Source organism: Leptomonas pyrrhocoris, assembly GCF_001293395.1.
Source record: "Leptomonas pyrrhocoris isolate H10 chromosome Unknown, whole genome shotgun sequence".
Taxonomy (NCBI): domain Eukaryota; phylum Euglenozoa; class Kinetoplastea; order Trypanosomatida; family Trypanosomatidae; genus Leptomonas; species Leptomonas pyrrhocoris.
Window position 1 is genome coordinate 206,586 of NW_015438358.1, and position 20,581 is coordinate 227,166.

At 54.3% G+C, this 20,581-nt stretch overlaps 10 protein-coding genes across 11 annotated transcripts; all 10 read left to right on the forward strand.

Annotated features, from left to right (window-relative positions):
* Positions 1–224: 224 nt before the first annotated feature.
* Positions 225–1,523, forward strand: ABB37_01107 (unspecified product; the record flags this gene model as incomplete). Its single annotated transcript, XM_015797492.1, has 1 exon — positions 225–1,523. The coding sequence occupies exon 1, from the start codon at positions 927–929 to the stop codon at positions 1,521–1,523; it is 597 nt and encodes a 198-aa protein (XP_015663012.1). The 5' UTR covers positions 225–926.
* Positions 1,524–2,824: 1,301 nt separating this feature from the next.
* ABB37_01108 (putative ubiquitin carrier protein 4) lies at positions 2,825–4,007 on the forward strand (the record flags this gene model as incomplete). Its single annotated transcript, XM_015797493.1, has 1 exon — positions 2,825–4,007. Exon 1 carries the CDS (start codon positions 3,318–3,320, stop codon positions 4,005–4,007), a length of 690 nt encoding a protein of 229 aa, XP_015663013.1. The 5' UTR covers positions 2,825–3,317.
* Positions 4,008–5,639: 1,632 nt separating this feature from the next.
* On the forward strand, positions 5,640–6,750 carry ABB37_01109 (hypothetical protein; the record flags this gene model as incomplete). Its single annotated transcript, XM_015797494.1, has 1 exon — positions 5,640–6,750. The coding sequence occupies exon 1, from the start codon at positions 5,854–5,856 to the stop codon at positions 6,748–6,750; it is 897 nt and encodes a 298-aa protein (XP_015663014.1). The 5' UTR covers positions 5,640–5,853.
* A 460-nt stretch (positions 6,751–7,210) lies between these two features.
* Positions 7,211–7,769, forward strand: ABB37_01110 (U6 snRNA-associated Sm-like protein LSm4p; the record flags this gene model as incomplete). The annotated part of the gene is made up of 1 exon (XM_015797495.1): positions 7,211–7,769. Exon 1 carries the CDS (start codon positions 7,419–7,421, stop codon positions 7,767–7,769), a length of 351 nt encoding a protein of 116 aa, XP_015663015.1. The 5' UTR covers positions 7,211–7,418.
* Positions 7,770–8,297: 528 nt separating this feature from the next.
* ABB37_01111 (hypothetical protein) lies at positions 8,298–10,189 on the forward strand (the record flags this gene model as incomplete). The annotated part of the gene is made up of 1 exon (XM_015797496.1): positions 8,298–10,189. Exon 1 carries the CDS (start codon positions 8,741–8,743, stop codon positions 10,187–10,189), a length of 1,449 nt encoding a protein of 482 aa, XP_015663016.1. The 5' UTR covers positions 8,298–8,740.
* A 1,452-nt stretch (positions 10,190–11,641) lies between these two features.
* ABB37_01112 (hypothetical protein) lies at positions 11,642–13,721 on the forward strand (the record flags this gene model as incomplete). Of its 2 annotated transcripts, none has more annotated exons than XM_015797497.1 (1): positions 11,642–13,721. In XM_015797497.1, the coding sequence occupies exon 1, from the start codon at positions 11,874–11,876 to the stop codon at positions 13,719–13,721; it is 1,848 nt and encodes a 615-aa protein (XP_015663017.1). In that variant the 5' UTR covers positions 11,642–11,873. The 2 variants fall into 2 exon arrangements, with proteins under 2 accessions (XP_015663017.1, XP_015663018.1); XM_015797498.1 differs by having other exon boundaries at positions 11,674–13,721.
* Positions 13,722–14,243: 522 nt separating this feature from the next.
* On the forward strand, positions 14,244–15,583 carry ABB37_01113 (hypothetical protein; the record flags this gene model as incomplete). The annotated part of the gene is made up of 1 exon (XM_015797499.1): positions 14,244–15,583. The coding sequence occupies exon 1, from the start codon at positions 14,408–14,410 to the stop codon at positions 15,581–15,583; it is 1,176 nt and encodes a 391-aa protein (XP_015663019.1). The 5' UTR covers positions 14,244–14,407.
* Positions 15,584–15,891: 308 nt separating this feature from the next.
* ABB37_01114 (putative RNA binding protein) lies at positions 15,892–16,671 on the forward strand (the record flags this gene model as incomplete). Its single annotated transcript, XM_015797500.1, has 1 exon — positions 15,892–16,671. Exon 1 carries the CDS (start codon positions 15,967–15,969, stop codon positions 16,669–16,671), a length of 705 nt encoding a protein of 234 aa, XP_015663020.1. The 5' UTR covers positions 15,892–15,966.
* A 928-nt stretch (positions 16,672–17,599) lies between these two features.
* On the forward strand, positions 17,600–18,379 carry ABB37_01115 (putative RNA binding protein; the record flags this gene model as incomplete). The annotated part of the gene is made up of 1 exon (XM_015797501.1): positions 17,600–18,379. Exon 1 carries the CDS (start codon positions 17,675–17,677, stop codon positions 18,377–18,379), a length of 705 nt encoding a protein of 234 aa, XP_015663021.1. The 5' UTR covers positions 17,600–17,674.
* A 707-nt stretch (positions 18,380–19,086) lies between these two features.
* ABB37_01116 (putative cyclin 9) lies at positions 19,087–20,137 on the forward strand (the record flags this gene model as incomplete). The annotated part of the gene is made up of 1 exon (XM_015797502.1): positions 19,087–20,137. Exon 1 carries the CDS (start codon positions 19,250–19,252, stop codon positions 20,135–20,137), a length of 888 nt encoding a protein of 295 aa, XP_015663022.1. The 5' UTR covers positions 19,087–19,249.
* Between the last annotated feature and the right edge of the window lie 444 nt (positions 20,138–20,581).

Here is a 20,581-nt window from a genome sequence, read left to right on the forward strand (position 1 = left end):
GGGGGACGCTTTGTAAGGTCTCGCCGCACGAAGGCAATGCGTGTTGATGCATGTGAAGTCGACGTGCAGAGCGCTGCAAGACAAGACCGGTTCTCTTCCACTCTCGCTCTCCTTTCTTCCACGTCAACTCCCCGATTAACGCCGTTTTCTCGACCGCAATTCACGCGTTCGAACCATCTCTTTCACCTTTTTCTGTTTTCAAATTTGCGACTTCTTGCTGCTCAAGAAGTGGTATACGGCTCCTGGTAGCACATGTTCTGGCTCCAGAAGGATTGCACACGATCTGCTGCCGTTATTCGATTCATATGTACGTTGATAAAACGGTGACGCGCGAAGTCGAAACTGCCGTTGTGCTCTAATCTTGCGCTACAGTATTTTTTTCTCTTTTCTTTCTCTAAGTGCCTTATCTGCGTGCCAACATACGTAACAGAAGCTGTTCTAATTAACTAGTTGGAGAGATACCCGCTCCTTTCGTGCATTATATACATATATCTGTTTGGATGGCGTAAGCTGGCAGCCTTGGTTCGCGTGACGCTCTGTTTCCCTTTTCTGTCTTTTTCTCTTTGATGCATCTTCGACCCCTTTTTTTTTGTTCCGCGTTTTGAAAAAAGTAGTTGTGCCTCCGATTTGACTCCCAGAGTCTGAGGTACCCTTTTCTCTTCTTCTCGATACAATTCGTTGCCGACGATATACAAGAGACATATTTCCTTGTTTTTTAGCCGCGTCACGGTAGTGTGTGTGTGTATGTGTGTGTGCGTGCGGCGTTCATTCGTGAGCTAATCCCTACCTCTTTGTTGTTGTGGTCGTCGTTTTCTTGTGCCACTCGTTTCCTTCACAGCGCTACCCTTTTTTTTCTTTGCTGGCCTCCGACGCAAGATCTGCGGCGGCAACTCCACCAAAAATATTGAAACGCAAAGGAAAACAAAATGGGATGTAAATTTTCGCAGTTGAAGAAGAAACCAGCTCCCGTGCCTCTCAAATCAAGTCTAAAGAGCGATAGGGGCTCGACGTATGACGACGCGGCGCAGGAGGGTGCTGTCGGTGGCGCGGGTGGGCGTGCGGGCGGCTCCGCGTCGCCTACAAAGGGGTCGCCGTACAGCCCCAATAGACCGCCCAACGGCAACGATGTAGCCAACAGGGACGCTAACGGGATGGACGACGACTTGAGTAACACTTTCTCACCTGATGGCACGAAAAAGCTTGCGATCCCGATCGATGACGACGACGTGTCGGATGAATCATCCAGCGGCGGGGGTGGCAGCGGCATGGACCCGAATGGGTCGTTTTCCAATGTCGACCTGAAGGGTAGCTTCCACATTCACTACAACACCAAAGGCGAAATCAACCCCAACGCCTCACTACCGGCGAGTCGCCGTGGCCGCTACGTGTCGCCGAAGCTGTTAGCAGGGATGTCTCCCCACCCTAGCGATGATGACCTGGTGCTTGTGTGCACCGACTGCGGGACGGCGATTACGGAAGATTGCGAGCAATTGTGTCCTTTGACGGGGAAGCTTCACTATTAATGGTGGTTTTGTACGGGTCGTGTGCGCGTGATTATTAGAGGTTTTGGGCATTTTTTCCTTTCTCGCTTATCCAAACGAAAGACTGTGGATCGCTTGTTCTCTCTTTCCGTTTGCCTCATCATTTACTCGACAGCACTGTCTTGTGGTCTCAGTCTTGCTGCCCCTTCTGAAGATGCGGAGTTATTCGTCCATACGGGATAACACGCTGCAGCACATCATCGTTTCCGCCTGTGCCATACATACTAACAGCGAAACAACAACAACAAAAAAACATTAAGTATAAGAGCGCATATCTCCCCACTTTTACTGTGATTTCTCAAACTGAAGTCACTCAAAAACGGGTTGCGCATAACATGGTCAAATACGAAAGGTGTGCGAAGGTGCTGTCGCATCTGTGTTTGCTTGTACAGGTGTACGGCGATTTGAAGGGGTATCAGTTGTGATTGTGCCGGTGGAGAGCAACAAGAGAAGTGCGGCATAAATACGGCAGCGGAAGTCGGTTTTCAAAGAACTAAGAATACACGTTTCCCCTCCACGAAGCTCGGAGCATCGCTTTGCATTTCTTCTTGTGTTCCGCCCTCCGCAGTGTACCGTTGTCCGGCTGTAACGAGGAAAAAGGTGGAGTACTTCTATGAACGACCCAGTTTTCTTGGTCTTGCCGTCTTTTTCTTTCTTTCTAATTTACAGCTCCTGTGTCCTTCTCTTCGTGTACCTCACTTCAAAAAAAAAAAAGAAAACGTTTGGTTTGGTTCTCCTTCTACTCTTCGCTCTGTACTGTTGAATACCGAAAATTTTCATGGTGATTGTTGTGTGTGGCCCGGTTGTGCCTCAAGTATGTAAACTTTCTTCACTCGTCCCCGTCAGACGCTCCTTTCTTCTCGTTTTATTTTCCGGGTTTTAATTGCGATGTGCGCGCCGCACATTCAACACAAAAATAGAAACGATCCGTCGACAAAGCGACGGAGGTAGATAGCCGGCGATACTCTGTAAAGAAATGCCAACCTCGTTGCTCTCCTCCCTGCACACGCGTTCAAGTGGATCCTAGGACGACGACCCTCTCTTGATGCTGTTGCAGCGCCGGTTTTGATTTTCTCCCGCGTTTACGCACCCCCCCTTTTTTAAAATTTTTTTTTTCCCCCATGCGAGTGACAGGAGAGGGCACTGCTCGCTCTTTTTCCCCCGACTCCTTATGAAAAGCTACGTACTTCCCTTGATATTTCTTCTCTTCACCTTTTCTTGGTTTCCACTTCTGGCCACGGCGTTTTCATTTGCCGCACTCTGCCCTCGTTTCTCGTCTCCGCAGTCTGTGTAACGCTTCTTGTCAATCACGTTGCATTGCTGTCAGAAGAAAAAAACCACAGAGCTCTGTAGATCAACAGAGTGGCTTCACTTTGCACTTTCTGCGATCGTAAGCCCCTATCTCAGCTCTTCATTCTTTTTCTTTCTTATATACTTGAAAACCACAGAGCCACCGAGGAGAAAAAAAATCCCACGAACAGCACTCGCGCGCTTCTTGCCAAAGGAAAACAAACAACGGAAAAAATAAGGTGAAGCTCCCGTGTGCAATCAAGAAAAAAAAAGCCAGGCTGCAGCCAATTGAGGTCACGACAGATTTCAACGGAAAATATACATCACGCTCGTTCTTTTTCCTTTTTCTTTTGCTCGATTTGAGGTCAGAAAAAAAAAAACAGCAACTTTATTGTCCCGACTTCAGCGATACGCGATCTGGCCTCCAAGCGTTCGCCTCCACTTGTCTGTTTCCTTCTTCTTGTGCCCAATACAATTCTAGAGGAGATGAGCGGCACAGGCAACGGACGAAACTCGCGCCGCCGCGAAATGGACTTCATGCGACTCTGCAACTCCAACCGTAAGGTTTACCCTTCTGACACCGTCGCTGAGTTTTGGGTCGAGTTCAACGGCCCAGAAGGAACGCCCTACGAGGACGGCACGTGGACGCTGCACGTCCAGTTGCCGGGCGAATACCCTTTCAAGTCTCCCTCCATCGGCTTCTGCAACCGCATTTTGCACCCCAACGTCGATGAGCGCAGCGGCAGCGTCTGCCTCGATGTAATCAACCAAACCTGGACGCCACTCTATCAGCTAGAGAATATCTTTGACGTCTTTTTGCCGCAGCTGCTGCGGTACCCAAACCCGGCCGACCCGCTGAACCCGCAGGCCGCGCATCTAATGCACGCCGACCGTGTCGGCTACGATGCGCTGCTGCGTGAGCACGTCAGCACACACGCGACGGTAGAGAAGGCGCGCGCTGCCATCCCTCACCCGTACGGCCCTTCGGCTGACTCGGACGAGGAGAGGAATGGCGTGAAGGACACCGTGTCCGACGGAATCGCGACGACGGCGCACACAAAGGGTCTTTCCGATTCCTCCGTCACGCCCACCGAGGAGCACGCGCCGTTGCACGAGGACGCCGCGCTAAATGCAGCGGAAGAGGAGGACTACGAGCCTGACGCAATAGACATCTAAATAGCTCTTTTTTCTTTCTCTTCTTCATGTTTTTTTTTTCTGCTGTATTCATTTGCTGACCTGTGTACGGTCGTGTTGCGCGCCCCGAAAGTCAAGGAAGCAGCCAACTCTATGCACGAAGCAGCAACGTGTTCTGTTTTCGCCGCTGATCAATGCACATGCTCCTAAACACCCACACAAAATGCCTCGACGATCTTATTTGACAATTCCAACTACCTGCTTTTTTTTCGGCTTTCAAAATCATCACTGCTTCTTCTCTCTTTTGAGCCTGCGCGCTGTTTTTAATGTTGTTACTTTTCCTTTTTTTCCCTCAGGTACACGAAAGGGTTGAATTCTACGTTCTCCTCTCTTTTGTCATTTACCAGAATCGTGGATTCGAAAGGGGTAGGGCAACGAAGGCGAAGTGAAAATATATGATTATAACCTCTGTGTTTCTACTGGCTCGGTTTCCTCCTTCCTTTTCACTCGCTATATATGCCTATTCTCTTTCGTTTTAGCTCTTGATGGTTGGTGTTTTTCATTCACGAGTGTGTGTTGTCGACACGCATTTGCTTTCGTCGAGGATGCGTTGCACACGTTCTTGTGAGCGACGTCTTCTCTCCTTTTAGACGCTCTCTTGACCCTGGTCCCTCCGTAATGATTCGAGGCTGACGCTGCTCTTTCACGCTTTCTCTCTCTTAACAGTTCTTTACTCGGACCTAAATTATTTACTGCGCTGGTGTTCTTTTTTTCTTGTTTCTTCTCTTGTTTTCTTTATTTATTTATTTTGAGTTTGAAAGGTTCCGAGTAACTCCGTCGCCGTACATACGCCGTGTTCCTGCACCGCCGTGCCTCGCGTTATAGCTTTGGGTGGGCGTGTGTGTGTGTTTCCGTTTCTCTCCTATTCGCTGTGTGTGCCCCCCCCCTTCTAACTACATTGTCTCTTGTTTTTGTGTTTCTTAAGCATGTATCAAATGAGCCGCTTGAAGTTACGCCCGCCTCTTTTCCTCTCTATTGTTATCACTACCATTATTATTATTATTAGGACACGAGTATAATGCTGTCTTCTTCTTTTTATGTTGTATTGTAGGGGGGAGGGGGAGGAGGGGGGTCCTCGTAACCGTCAAACAGGCACACACACACACACACACCACCTCGGAGAGGGAGGAAGGGAGAGGGAGAGGTAGGCGACGCATCAGTCGCGTCCATTTGAAAAGTCATCGTTGTTCTCCCGTGGTTGGTTCCACGCTGAGTCTTCTCATCTTTTCACTTTTTCTATTGCGTCTCACAAAAAACCAAAAAACAAGAAGCGAAGTCGCGCAGTTGTAGGTGGCCCAGGAAAGGAATCGTGTTCTTTCGATGTCTTCTTCTGCGAGAAGGCAGCTCATTAAAATGCCGCGCTACCTTGACGACTCTGAGCTGTAAAAAAGCTCATGGTGAGAGACGGAGCTGCTTCCTCCAAGCTCGGGAGTTGGGAAGGCTGTTGTGTTTACCTGAGTGCTGTGGTGCACCCTCAAACGCGACTAAGCACGGATAAAAAGAAAGGAAAAACTATTGAACCTTCGATATGATTGTATTCCACAACAAGTAGGAAAACAAAAAAAGAAACTGCGTGGTTTGTCTCTCGTTTTACCCTCTTTTTTTTTCGCTTCCAGTCACGATTACAAACAATCTTTGTTGTGCTGCCGTTCTGACGAGTTGTGCCGCTGAGCGTTTCCATCGAGAAGGTGCTTCAACGTCTCGTGCGATCGCTGCATAAACGGCAGCGCTGTTCATCAAGCACTGCGAGCCTTGAACGGCATGCGGTTATTATTGGTAGTGCAGCCATACAAACACAACACAACGGTATGCGTGTGGTTCAATCATTATGCGAGGACCAGGCATGCCATGCGAGGTCTCCTGCTCCACCTCACCGCACAGTGTCGCTGAGGAGCTGCGGTTCATCATGGACTTCAGCATGTACAAGGTGGCCAAGTACTTCCGCCTGCTGGGCTACGATACGCTGTGCTCGCGTGATGTGCCGCAGGCCGAGCTGATCAGCATGGCGTGTGCCGATCGCCGTGTTTTAGTGACGTGCAGTCGGCCGCTGGTCAACGCGGTTGATGTGCACAATCGCCGCGTGCGGCTCATGCGTAAAGCGATGCCGGCCCTCACGCGTCACATCGTGTCGTACGACTCCGACGGCGAGTCCATCTACTCTGAAGATGACGCGGAGGCGGACGTGGAGTTGCGCTGCCTCTTCACGGCGCAGTGGCGTAGCAGCGACTTCAACCGCGCCATCGTCGAGCTCATCCGTCAAGCCGGTCTCACCTACGATGCGCGGCGCGTCTTCTGCCGCTGCGTCACCTGCAACGACCTCCTCGTCCCGGTCGAGAAGAAGGAAGTGCACGATCGGGTGGTGCCCAAGATCTACGAGATCTACGACGACTTCACGGAGTGTCCGACGTGTCATAAAGTGTTCTGGGGCTTTGATGGCGAGAACGTGATCAACTTCAAGAGCTTCCGCACGCTAAATCTGCTGCGCTCCTTGTGCATTTCTGCTGGGGCACCCGTGGAGGCGGAGCGGACGCGGCTGACACGGCTGCGCTGCTTCCGCTCCTTCCCGCGTATTACGAAGTTGCTGGTTTTCACCTACTTGGAGGATGCCGACATCGAGCACATGATCGAGGTGTTTCCTGCCCTGCGTGATCTCGCAGATGAGGTGCGGGAGAGCCGTCAGACAGGGCAGCCTGTCCGCAAGCTGCAGTTACGGAAAGATATGTGAGTGCGAGGGGAAGTTGCTTGTGTGATGGGGCGCCTCTTGCCACTGCAACACGGGAGGAGGCAGCCCAACTGCTTCAAGACCTTTTGATTTTTGCTGAGAAGGAGCAAAAAAATCTGTACTCAACGACGGGAAACTGCCAAAAAGAATCATCCAACAGAAGCGTAATTAATCTCTCTCTCTCTCTTCTTTTTTAAAAATTCTTTCCACCGCCTTCCTCATCCACAGACGTCATTTTTTTTTCAGTCGAACTTGTGAAGCAGCACAACAGTGCAACTCTTGGAGCATGTGAGAAGGCTCGTCGCGTGAGTCTCGACATGATGCTCTGTGCATCGAAGATTTGCGTTGTCGCAATGTGTGCCTTCCCTCAATCTCTTTTGCCTTTTGCAAACTTTTCTTTTTTTCTTTTCACGGTGCGTTGGCCTTTTTCGCCGATGCTACGCTACCTTGGGCTGTGGACACAAGTTTGTTGTACTGTGCACGGTGCGCTGGTTGTCAAGAGACGCAGCAGCACTTCAATTTCCGTACGTAAAAACAGAGCTGTTTGCCCCCATTCACTCAAAGACCGCTTATTACAGCAACTGCGGGTTCCCTGCAGTTCCTTTTTTTTCGAAATAGTTATCGATGATAAAGTTTTGCTATTGAAGGCATTCATCTATACTCCTCAAACGATGAGCTCTCCGCGAAGGCCCATCACACCCATCGAGATTCTGCGCAACTGTCGCGGCAAGGAGGTTTCCATCGAACTCGCCGACGGCGAGACCGTCAACGGCATCGTGATGCGCACCGACAGAGCGATGAACATCGTCATTAAGCAGTGCACGCGTACCGGTGCGTCCGGTGATGCGTTCTGGAAGGCGCGCGAGTGCTTCGTGCGTGGCGCAAGTGTGAAGAACGTGCGCCTGACAGATAGCGCGTTGACGGCACTTCCGGCGTCGAAGCGTCACAAAGGGTCGGGTGGCCGCAGTGCGCATGCGCACAGGGACAAGGCACCTGCAGGTGGGAAGAAGCCGCCCAAGTAGAAGCAGAAGTACTCTTCTGTTCTTGCGACGACAGCTTTTTTGTTGTTTTGCTTTCATCGATGTGGTCAACGTTGTCTCTTTGACGCTTTCTTCTCTTTCGCTACGTTTGATGCTGCTAATGCTGACGTGGTGTGCGGCGGCTTGCTTCTGCCGGCGCATAAGAGGTGTGTACACACTAAAAGAAAAGAGAAATCGAAAAAGTGGATGACAGCGGCAATGGGTTTGCGGTGGAGATGAATGAAATCATTTTTTCTCCTTGAGCTTATGCGGTGTGGCGCTGCTGCAAAATACATTGGAAAAGCCAGCGTTTGGGCAGACCTGCATTCCTAAACGTGTTGATAGACGCTTCTGCTTTGTGTGTGTGTGTGTGTGCATGCTCACAAAACAAGCCGATTGTTCACGTCTATTTCAGCCCCTCCCCCCCCCCTTCCCTTCTCCTTCATCTTGCTTTCGAATCTTGAATCCGATCACCTCCCTACTTCATTTCTTTTGTTTCTTCTGCGTAAATGACGTTACACTGAAATTTGCAGCCTGCTAGGGAAAAAAAATAGACGTTATTATTGGGAACACACGCGGCTGTGTGTGAGTGTGTGTGTGAGAGCGTCTGTCCCGTACGTATCTGTGCCTGCGTGGTTTCGTTTTATTCGCCTGCAACGCACACCTGCACCCGGCGTGCAGCGTTTTGTGCTTTGCCGCTGAAGAAGAAGGCGAAAAAGAGAAGGCAAAGTGTGAGGTTGTGGAGGGCGTTGGCCGTGTCGAGGTGACCCAGCAACTCCTGCGCGTTTTCCTTTCCTTTCCTTTTTTCACCAGCTTAGAGAAGATACGCGAGAGAGAGAGAGAGAGAGACAGTGGGCGCGTCACCACGGCAGGAGCTCGCGATAGGTTTATTTTCTTCTATTTTACATACACACACGTTGACACAAACGAGGGAGAAAAGCATCAAGCAGACGGAGCGAGAACTAGAGGACTAAATGATGAATCCCATTACAGGAAATATCCCCGGCATGCCCAACGGCGGCCAGATGATGTCGCCGACGTTTCCTTCTCCTCATAGCATCTACAGCCCCCAACACCACATGGATGTGTACCGCACCAACGGCAGTCTGTCCATGGCGGCCGACCCGTTTCCGGCCACGCCCTACACCCCCATCAGCAGCCTCTTCATGTCGCCGTCGGTGCGCAACGCCCTCACGACGCCGCATTCCGTGCGACCGCGCCGCCCCGTCACGCACGTCACGTCGTCGAAGTTCTCCATGTACACCACCATCTACAACCTCGAGGCGGAGCCGAAGCCGAGCGTCATGGTGCCGAAGGTGCGCATGCAGGTGTACCAGACGAGTGCCCGCTACACCGGCAAAGATATCCTGCTTCGCCGCCTCGTCAACGTGCCGGTGAAGGAGGAGGAGTGTGTGGCGGTGAAGGAGGCGCTGCGGCAGTACCGCCACCCGAACCTCGTGCCGCTGACGAACCTCTTCGCCACGGAGGAGTTTGTGATGGGGAGCACCGATGTGATTATGGAGTATCGCTACATCGCCGGGGCAAAGGGTCTTCAGGAGGCCTTCTTCACCGAGGGCCGCCGCGCAACCGAGGGGCTGCTGTGGTCCTTTACGTGCCAGCTCGTGGGCCTTCTTCGCTCTTTCCACGAGACGTTAATCCCGCTGCGCGGGCTGCACTGGTCGAAGATTATTTACGTGGAGACGGCGGGGCGCTTCTTCTTCACCGGGCTCGGCCTGACGGATCTGCTGGAGCCGCGCGGCACGGCCGGGCAGCAGCACATTCTCATGAAGCAAGACATCCAGGCGCTCGGCTTCATTCTTTTCCAGCTCGCCTCGCGCAACCTCAACGTGAAGGTGGAGAACTTCGCGAACAAGCAGCCGCTGCCGGGCTTCTCGCAGAGCTTCTGGGAGCTCATCAAGACCTGCTTGGAGGGGCACGCGGACTCAGCGCAACTGTGCCACGCCCTAGGGGAGCGCATGTCAATGGAGGTGGGTCATCAGGAGGGCCACACCGACTTCTTGATGGCGCAGTGCCAGAAGGAGATGCATAACGGCCGGCTGATGCGGCTGCTCATTAAGCTGAGCTTCGCGCTAGAGTCGCCGGCGGAGGTGCACGAATACACCTCGGAGAATCAGCGCTACGCGCTGCGCCTCTTCAACCAGTTTTTGTTCAACCAAGTGGACGAGCAGAACCGCGTGAATGTGGACTGGGGTCACGTGTACCACTGCCTCAACAAGCTCGACATCGGCTCGGACGAAACAATCCAACTCATTGGCACGGACAGCGGCAACACCGTCCTTGTCGTGAGCTACGCGGATCTGCACGCGATGCTGGATGGCGTGTTTGATCGTGTGCAGCAGGTAGCACAAATGACAAGCGATATGGACCAGCAGGCGTACACGATGTCTCCCGGCAGCCTTTGAGTGCCTCAATGTGTCGTAGAAGGAGAATGAAGAAGAAGTGCCGTCGTTCGTTTTGACGGCGCTTTTGGGTGGGCCCTTTTTTGCACGTTGACTTCGGTGGTACCCCTTTCGTTGGTGTTTTCTCGTTTTCGTCCTGTTTTTCACTCTTTGCGTGTTTTCGTGGACGTTCAATGCAATTTCCCCTTTTTTTCTTCTTGGTTGGTTGTTGTCCGTTCTCGGGTTGTATGCTTCAGCTTTTCTTTTGGTGCTCATTCCTTCTTTAAACGGTCGGCGGATTGTCGTCGACGAGGGTGCGTGTTCACTCGGGAAAAAGAAGGAGGTGATACTGGCCTGCCTTGTAATGTATTTAAAAGGAAAAGAGAGAGCGCTTTTTCTCAGTTGTCGGTGCGTAGAGGCTTATGCAGTGGGCTGCACTTTGAGTCTGATAGATGGCGCTGTTGTCTCTGTTATGCACCTTATATACATATATGTACGCTTCTGGTGCCGTTGTCAACGCACGGAGAGAGGGGCAGGCGAGAAGTGGACCCCGCGAAGGAGAGAGAACAACAAAACAGGAACGCGCACACGCGCCAACGATACGCTTCGTGTGCTTTTACATAGTCTCACGTGCAACATAACCTGTCGTGCTCGGCGTCCCGGCTTCTTGTAGTGCTCGGCACCGTGGCCGTGGCGTCGTTGATTCTTCTTTCTCTCTCTGGCTGGTTCGTTTTCTTGACCTTTTCTTTATCTTTGCTTTGCGGTGTGACGCGCAGTGTTTTTTTTTCTCTACTCTTGTTCTGTGGCGCAGTCTTGTTGATGTGGTAGTGGCGATGCTTTTGCTCGTCGTGTGTATGGATCTCTCCTCGTTTCCTGTGTGTCTCCCTCTTTCTTGCCGCGTTTGTTTTTGTTTTTGTTTGAAGGCTTCAAGAAGGTCTTCTCATCCGTTATCACCTGTTTTGTTTTTGTTTTGCATCAAACAAGAGCTTCTAACGCAGCAAACAAACCGAAAGGAAAAAGGAAAATACTGCCGCTCGTTTGCCCCAGATGCGTCGCGAATGAAGGCGTACTTACGTGAGGATGGAGTGCGAGGCACGAGCTTTACGTTCTTCTGACAGGCGCCGCCTATTCTAGCAGCGGGAGCTGCGCGGGGTGCTGTGGGGCAGCGAAAGCGAATCGCCGAGTGCCCAGCAGATTCATCTGCTCTCTTTTTTCCTCGTGCGACTTCGAGCTCTGCAGAGAGCAAAACTGCTCTGAAACGGGGCACCGGACATGGGTAGGGCCTGTGGAAATGAAAGTCGCTCCTCTTAATGGCTGCCAAACACCAGCAGAAACAAACATGCAATGGGCGTTTTGTGTGCTTGTCTCCTCCACTACCTTTAAATCTCCATCTCTGGATTTTGCATCCACTCCCTTCGTCTCTCGGATCCAACACACACACACACACGCTAACACGCTTACATGCCTATGTATTTGAGGATCAACTAATCGCCACCAACGGGCACTTGAGCATCTACGCCTTTATCCCCTGCCGGCTGTCGTTCATCCGCATAGAAGCAACCTGCTGCCTTCTCAAGTGTTCACCTTTGAACTACTCCCAAGGAATACGCGAGGGAAACGAAACTATTTACAACTCTAGTCTTGCTTTGAGCGCTTCAAATAGTTTAAAAAAGAAAAGCAAGAAAGGCGGCGCCTACTCGCCACAGTCATGGCAGAAATGACGAAGGAGGTCATTGTAGCCTCCTGCAAAGCCAACGGCGGCTACGCGGCGCCGCACCTCAACGATCAGCTCTTTCTCCACTGCAAAGGCTTCACCGCCATCCAAAATCTGGCGCCCTACCGCGATGTGAAGGTGCTGTGGTTGGAGCAGAACGCGTTGTCGGAGCTGGGCGGTCTCGAAGCGCAGAAGGAGGCGCTTGTCTCCCTCTTTGTGCAGAACAATTTCATTCGCTCGCTCACGTCGTTGACGGCCACCCTGAACGGCTTACGCGTGCTGAACGTCTCGCACAATTACTTGACCTCTCTCCGCGGCATTGCTGCGGCGTGTCCTTTCTTGGAAACACTCCAGGCGTCGCACAACCAACTCACCTCTCTGGAGGTGTGCGAGGAGCTGTGGCAGCTGGCCGGGTCGCTGACCAGTGTGGACCTCTCCTTCAATCGCATCGAGACGTGCGCGGCACCGATGGAGTCGCCCGCTGATGCCGCTGCACCGGATTCCTTTCCTGCGACCCGCAGCGCCGATGACGACATCCACATCATCGACCCGGCAGACGGAAGGGAGGTGATGGACTCGACGCAGGTGGCTGGCGCTGCACAAGCCGCCATTGCAGCGGCCGTCCCCTTACCGGCAAAGGGCAGCAGCGAGGACGCCTTGGCGCTCGTGCACTTCTTCCAGCGTCTCCCGCTGGTAAGCGTTGTCTACATGCAGGGTAACGGCCTCGCCCACCGCCTGCGCAGCTACCGGCGCAACATGATTCTTCACCTGCCGGCGCTGACCTACCTGGATGAACGCCCGGTCTTCCCGGAGGAGCGCCGGGTGGTGGAAGCGTGGGGGCGCGGCGGTGAGGACGCGGAGGCGGCGGAGCGTGCTGCCATCCGCGAGGAGAAGCGGGCACACCTGACGCAGTGCGTGAAGGTGCTGACGGAGCAGCGGGACGGCCAAAAGGTGGTGCGCGATCGTCTTACACGGCAGTTTGAGCAGCGCCGAGCCCGCGAGTTGGAGGAGTTGACGCAGTGCCGTCGTAGAGACCGTGACAACCGCGCCGCTCTCGAGTCCGCGGAAGACGTCGCGCGGGAGGAAGTAGAAAAAATGGAGCAGGACGCGCGATGGGACGTGGAGGACGTGTTTCGCACTGCCCATGAAAGGCTCTCCGCGAGCGAGCCGGCACATCGACACGCGTATGAGCATCACATCGCGGTGACCCGTGCAACACAAGAGGCTGTCATCGAGGAAGAGGAGGAGGGGGAGGGCGGCGCCGCAGCGCCGGAGCAATTGGCGGTAGATGTTGCGGCGGCGGTGAAGGTGCTGGAGGACGCCGGTAGCACCACCGCCTGTGCAGACATCTTGACGCAGCGCCGCAGCAGCATTCGCAGCCGCAACGGTGACGACGGCAACGACGTAGTGGTGGTAGCGGCGCCCCCGTCCGCCGGCACCGCGCCCTCTGCTCTCGCGGAGCTGCTACAGTCCGACGATGCTGTTCTAAGGGAAATGGAGTCGGAGATTGAGCACGTCCTCTACGACTTGGGCGCAGTCAAGACAAACGTGCCATCCAGTAGCGTAGAGGTTCACGCAGCTCCAGCGACTGCTACGATGGGTCCTGCTCTTCCCGCGGAGAACGAGATGGACGAGACGCTCCCCGCCTCGTATTCAAGTGGACAGATGACAGATCGCACGACGCTGCGGATGGAGCGCAATGTGCGCACGGCGGTGGGTCACGTTGCGAGTCAGCTGAAGGCGCAGCAGTGTCGTCGCAGCTCTGGCCATGAGCGTGAAAGCGTATGGCAACGCTTTGAGCAGTGGGAGGCCCGCCGCGCCTCTCTGCCCACAAAGGACTAGCAGAGAAGGACGGCCGCAGCTGAGAGTATTTTTGGTGAAGTGGGTGCTGCGGAGAGGTCTACTATTTTTGCTTTCCTGCGTGGTGCTTTCTGTGCTTAGGGCCCTCTGTGCCGATGCTGCACCTTTGAGGACTCGTGACTTCAACGATGATGTACATAGGACACACTCTCTCCTCGTTGTTGCTGTTCAACGTTCTTTTCTTGTTCTTGTTGAACTCTGTTTCACGCTTTCGTGCTGTCGCGTAGCACTGCCGATGTATTATTATTCTGATGATAATACTAATTATTATAAAGAACGTTAACAACATCAACAGCAGTGGCTCTAGGAAGACACACGTTGCAATGCAAACGTACGTTCATGAGGGACCACGAACAACACACGTTTCCTCCCGTCGCTTTACGCGCCGCGTTACCGCTTGCTGCTCTCGCGCACGATGAAGACGGTATCCGTACTCCGTGCTCATGTGTACCTCCTTTTTTTTTTTCTATCTCTGCCTCCGCACGATCATTTCGCATTCTCAAAAGGTCGTTTGATGGATGAAAAGTGTAAAGAAAAGAAAATGAATGATTCAGAATCCTTTACAGATTATTGAAGGCTCACAAACAAGGTGTCCTTCACCGTGAAACTCCTCTGCACGCAATACACCACGATCTGCTCTCAAGCATTATTATTATTCTTCATTGAACATGCGTGCTCTCCGCAAGAAGAGCACCACGCAAGTGATCCACCGAGCACATGCACTGCCCCAGTTCCCTTTCCGAGGTGCTACTGCGGTCGTCAGCCGACTCACTACCCCGCGCCATCGCGCACCGCCGCTGCGGACGCTCTGCTCCACCGCTCTCGACGGTTTCGATTCGGCGGAAGGGGCTTTGTTTTGTCGCGCCGCTGAAGGCCTCCACCTGCGGCATCAGCTGCCATTTGTACTCTCTCGCGTAGCCGCGTCGAGCGCTATTGAGACGCTTCGTGTCAAGAGCGACGAAGCGCACGGGGAGAGAGGCAGAGTTGTGTTTACCGGAAGTCGGCGAAGCGCCCGCGCTCTTCATGGATGTGAACTCAGCCTCTCCCACGAGGACTGCGTGGCAGCTGCGGTGGCGTGGGCACCCGATGCGTGTTCGGCTTCTTCCGGCAGCACTACTCCGCCCCGCTCCGACGTTGCGCGAGGTGATGCGTGCGCCAGCAGCGTCTCTCAAGAAAGCAACGTACACAATGGCGGCAGAATTGTATGCGCGATTGACGTGTGTCCGGTGGCGGAGGTGCACCGCGTGCGACGTCGCTTTCCGCAGCTCGGGCGGCGATGGATGCCGCAGTGCGTCACCGATGCGAGCGCTTCTGCTGTATCGACATCGCTGCGCGCCGCTGAAAAGAACTGGCCCGAGCAGACCATAAACACCGACACGACCGACTTTCGCAACGCATTGCATGTGGGAAGTGATGTTGTGGACGCGCAGTCGCGACGGCGTGACTGGTGGCGTCTCTTACCGCGCATGTGCACCAGCGAGCGAGAAGCGTACACGTCTCTTGTGCTGGCGCAGCACTGGGGAGCGCGGGAGTGCGTCATAAAGCTGCTTGGCATCTCAGGGCGTTCGTTTTCTTATGCGTGTGTGCACCACCATCCACAGACCGCAGCGGGGGAGTCGTGCTCTTCTGCCCTTCCCTTCACGACTGCTTTCCTGCATCCGCACACGCTTTATCGGGGAATGGTTGGCGGATCAGAGCAGGCACTGTGGCAGCGTGAAGGGCTGGACCCGACGGTTCACTTTTACTCATGGGTGGAGTGGTGCCCTCACAGTGCCACCGCCGACATGCCGTATGCGGTTGTTGTGGGGTGCTGCTCAGCTCATTATTGTGCACCCTGCCGTTAAGATAGTGAGTTTGTGGATTAGAGTGTCGTAGCTGAGGGACGTCGGCAATCTTGCGTCATCAAAGCCACCTCGGCCTTCACACACACAACAACAAGAAGAGAGAGAGACGAATAAGAACTGTAAAAGGTGTTGTACAAACACGGCGCTGCTGTGTACTGCGGTCGACGCTGACGTTGAGGAAACGCTGGACAAAACGCCTTTGGCCACGCACGCACAAAGACATCAACAAAGTACCCAATTCTGCACTCTTCTCCTCTAACACCCCTGCCTTTTTCCTCATCAATTTCAAACAACCTGCACGCATCCACAGCTTTCAGCTCTCAGCAACCACCTCGACCTTCGAGTAATAAAATCGTACCTCTTCACGCGTCATCTTCGCAAACATGCCCGCCAAGGCCGCCGCCAAGCCCGCCAAGCCCGCCGCGAAGGCTGCCCCGAAGCCCGCCGCCAAGGCCGCCGCCCCCAAGCCGGCTGCGAAGGCGCCTGCGCCGAAGGCTGCCGCCGTGCCGAAGCCCGCCGCCGCCCCCAAGGCCGCCGCTGGCGCGTCCAACGGCGTGTACGTGAAGAACTGGGGCACCGGCTCCGTCGCGGACGCTAAGGCGGTGTTCTCCGCTGCCGGCAACGTGACCAAGGTGCAGCTGCGCCGCCACCGCTACGCGATCGTGTTCTTCGACAACTCCGCCGCCGTGAAGAAGGCCATCGACCTGTTCAACGAGAAGGAGGTGCTCGGCCAGACGGTGCTGGTGGTGCCGGCGAAGACGAGCCCGCGCGCGGACGCCCACGAGAACTCGGCGTGCGTGTTTGTGAGCCCGATCTTCCGCCCGAGCACGACGAAGAAGCAGGCGATGGAGCTGTTCGCTGGCGTGAAGGTGCTGCGCATGCGCATCTACCGCCAGAACTTCGTGTACGCCTACCTCGACTCCGCGGCGGCGGCGAAGAAGTTCGCGGAGGAGAAGGACGGCACGGAGTTCCGCGGCCACAAGCTGCGTGTGAAGCTGTCCGCCCGCTCTCTGGAGAAGCTGCAGGCGCGCCAGGAGGCCTCCAAGGTCGTCATGGCTGCCCACCGCCACCACAAGGAGCACCACTAAATTGTCTGGTGACTCCATGCGTTCGGGCCACCTGCGTGGTGCGCGTCTGCGTGCGTGTGTAAGCTTCTCCGGTGCTGCGTCTCGCCACTTCTCGTCTTTTTGTTTTCTGCTGAGCCCTGAAAAGGCCACTAGCTTGCCGCCTCCATTTTCTTTTCGCGAACTCCACACATTCCACAGTTTTGTTTTCGAGAACGGTGTTGGTGAGGGTGGGTCGTGAGATAGTTGAAGGCACGGCGATGTTCGGGTTTCTTTCGGAAAGAGAAGAGACTTTCAGCGAGAAGGCTCATCAAGAAAGAAAACGGCGAGATGAGTGGCGTGCTAAAATAAATTTCCTGTTTCTTCAAAAACGCTGAAGCTGTCGAGCGATAAGGACGACAGACGCTGTCCGCAACCCCTTCTCACTCCGCACTTTTGAGCGTCCCCTCTTTGTTTTGTTTAGCGGTGTGTGGAAATCAACGGGAGGTGAGTGACAGAGTGAGCAGTGATTTAACCGGCAACTAAAACAAAAAGAATGTTGGGTGCACTGCACCTCCAGCACAAAAGCACAGGAAATACGAACGAAGCAGTAATGTGAAGTTTCGCGGGAGTTTCTGCGCGAATCTCTCGCAACGAGGTAAAACGTGTTGCGCCGGTTTCTTTTCTTTTTTTTTTCTTTCTTCGTCTCTCTGCGTCTTCTGTTTCTCGCGAGGGGGCAGCGGACACACTTCTGTTGCGTGCCGAACTGAATGCACGGAGGAGGGCTTTGCGACGCTGCGGAAAGGGCAGCGAGGATGCGCGCTGACACGTGAAATGCCGGATTATTGTGTGCAACAGTTATTGTTGTTCGCGACATCTTCTCTTTTACTCGACGCTGGAACGTCTCTTTGGACAACCCACCACACACACCGCCTTTTTCCTCTTCATTTTCAAACAACCTGCACGCATCCACAGCTTTCAGCTCTCAGCAACCACCTCGACCTTCGAGTAATAAAATCGTACCTCTTCACGCGTCATCTTCGCAAACATGCCCGCCAAGGCCGCCGCCAAGCCCGCCAAGCCCGCCGCGAAGGCTGCCCCGAAGCCCGCCGCCAAGGCCGCCGCCCCCAAGCCGGCTGCGAAGGCGCCTGCGCCGAAGGCTGCCGCCGTGCCGAAGCCCGCCGCCGCCCCCAAGGCCGCCGCTGGCGCGTCCAACGGCGTGTACGTGAAGAACTGGGGCACCGGCTCCGTCGCGGACGCTAAGGCGGTGTTCTCCGCTGCCGGCAACGTGACCAAGGTGCAGCTGCGCCGCCACCGCTACGCGATCGTGTTCTTCGACAACTCCGCCGCCGTGAAGAAGGCCATCGACCTGTTCAACGAGAAGGAGGTGCTCGGCCAGACGGTGCTGGTGGTGCCGGCGAAGACGAGCCCGCGCGCGGACGCCCACGAGAACTCGGCGTGCGTGTTTGTGAGCCCGATCTTCCGCCCGAGCACGACGAAGAAGCAGGCGATGGAGCTGTTCGCTGGCGTGAAGGTGCTGCGCATGCGCATCTACCGCCAGAACTTCGTGTACGCCTACCTCGACTCCGCGGCGGCGGCGAAGAAGTTCGCGGAGGAGAAGGACGGCACGGAGTTCCGCGGCCACAAGCTGCGTGTGAAGCTGTCCGCCCGCTCTCTGGAGAAGCTGCAGGCGCGCCAGGAGGCCTCCAAGGTCGTCATGGCTGCCCACCGCCACCACAAGGAGCACCACTAAATTGTCTGGTGACTCCATGCGTTCGGGCCACCTGCGTGGTGCGCGTCTGCGTGCGTGTGTAAGCTTCTCCGGTGCTGCGTCTCGCCACTTCTCGTCTTTTTGTTTTGCATTCATGCTTCTTGGAGTAATGCGAGACAAGCGAGAGAGTTGGCGAGATGTGGCGAGCAGGCGTTTTTGTTTTTATTAACTCGCTGAAGCTCTCAAGCAATAAACGTTGGGTCATCTGTTCCCTGCCCGCTAATTATCGCTGATCGTGTTTCGACTTGCTCGTGAAACGGCAACTCAAGAGCGCCGGATTGGTGCGGAGGAAGCGATGCGACTGGTTTATTTCTTTCGTCATTTATTTCAAAAAAGAAAAACGGAATAGAAAACGCATTTGTTTTGACAGCTTCGTGCTGGAAGATGACTCTCCGCCTCTTGTTTAAGGCCGAATGAGATTTCCGCGGCGCTACTCCTAACCCGGCGGGTCGAAGTACCCCCCCCTCCTCTACTCTAATTGTGCCCTCACATGCCTCTGAGAATACTCGACAGCGTTTGCACGGATTTTCATGAGGGCCTAACGCACAAGGCGGTCGTGTGCTACATCTGTTGCGTAGCCCTACCGTCCCTTCTATTATATCTTTTCGTCTTTTAGCGCAGCTGTACTCTCCCTTTTTTTTTGTCCCTTCTGTTTTTCTTCTTTGGTGCGTACGCGGGCTGCAAACAAAAGCGCAGCTGCGTTCATTGAAATTAAACTCACGAAAAGTGAAGGACAAGAGCTGAGGCTGTCGCTCTCTCTCGCTCTCACATACACTTTCAGACAGCCGTAGGGCAACTATTGCTGGTTTCGCTTCTCCGTCCTTTTCTTTTCCGTTCCCTTCTTCCTTCTCCATGTCGTCAAATCCTTCTTCCCCTCTCTGCAGCTCACCCGCATCCACGAGCTTTGCGCCGTCGTATCTGCTCTCCTTCACAAGCCGCTACCTTCGCCTCTCCCAAGCCGCCTTTGTCATCTCCGACTACCTCGTGCGAAAGCTGCGGCTGGCGGAGAGCGCGTTGCTCACGTCGCTGTGCTATTGGCACGAGTTTGTCGCCGTGCACGGCATGCGCAAGGTGAATGAGGTCGTCCTCGCCACGACGTGCGTCTTCCTCGCCGCCAAGGTGGAGCACGCGCACTTTCGGCTGGTGCGGCTGGTCGAGCTCGCCTTTGATCTCGATGCCAGCACTCCACAGGCGGAGGTGGAGCAGTGGTGCCGCGCGGTGCTGGACGTCGAGTTGGTGCTCTGCGACACCATCAACTTCGACTTCGTTCGCTTTTTCCCGATGGCCGACACGTTGAATTCGCTGAAGGCCCTGGCCGGCGCAGGGAGGTTGGAGGAAAAGGCCCAGCAGGCGATCAGCACCGCCGTGCGCCGCGTTTTTCTCTTTTCTTTTGTGGCGCCGCTCTGCACGAAGGTTTCCATGCGGCGTCTCTGCACTTCCATCCTCTACATCATTGTAACGATGGGGTATCGCGAGCTGGTGCCGGCCCTGCAACCCATTTGGAGTGCTCCGGAGGCGGAGCTACCGGATGAGACGGAGTTGGAGGGCATCACAAACGTTTTGATGGACGTCTTTGCGTATTTGCACAAGAAGTTTGGGGTGCCGGCGTTGGACGACATCAACGAGGCGCGGTGCAGGCGGCGTCAGTCGCTGCATGGCAACGAGGCGGGAGTGATGAGCTCTGTCTTCAGCAGCGCCAGCACCGACTTCACCCCCCTCTTGAAAATGGCGGAGCAGTAACGAAGAAAATGCCGTTTCGACGGTGCTGTTGCGGACGGCGCTGTGCTCGTTTTCCTTAACCCTTTTTTTTGTGTACTTTTGTGATGGCACTTTTTTCTTTGCTTCACTGGTGCCCATCGTTGCCCAACTGACCTACGCGGTGTCAGGATTCTGCTCTTCAGTTGTTGTCTCTACTGTATACGTAGATTATTGTGTCCTGTTGTGCGCTTCAAACATCAACGAAAAGAGCTGTAACGCTGCCAAGAACGCAGTGCGTCAAGTGGTGTGTTTTACGTTGGATCCTTTTTGCAATGGCAACGATTCGAGACAAGTTCCATGTGCTGCCTGCTCTGCATGCTTCATTGCGCTACAAACAATTCCCTTTTGCAGAATAGGATTTGTTCTTGAATTCGGTAGCTCGTCATGATTCTGCGGTCAACTGTTTTTGTTTCCCTTCTTCTTCCG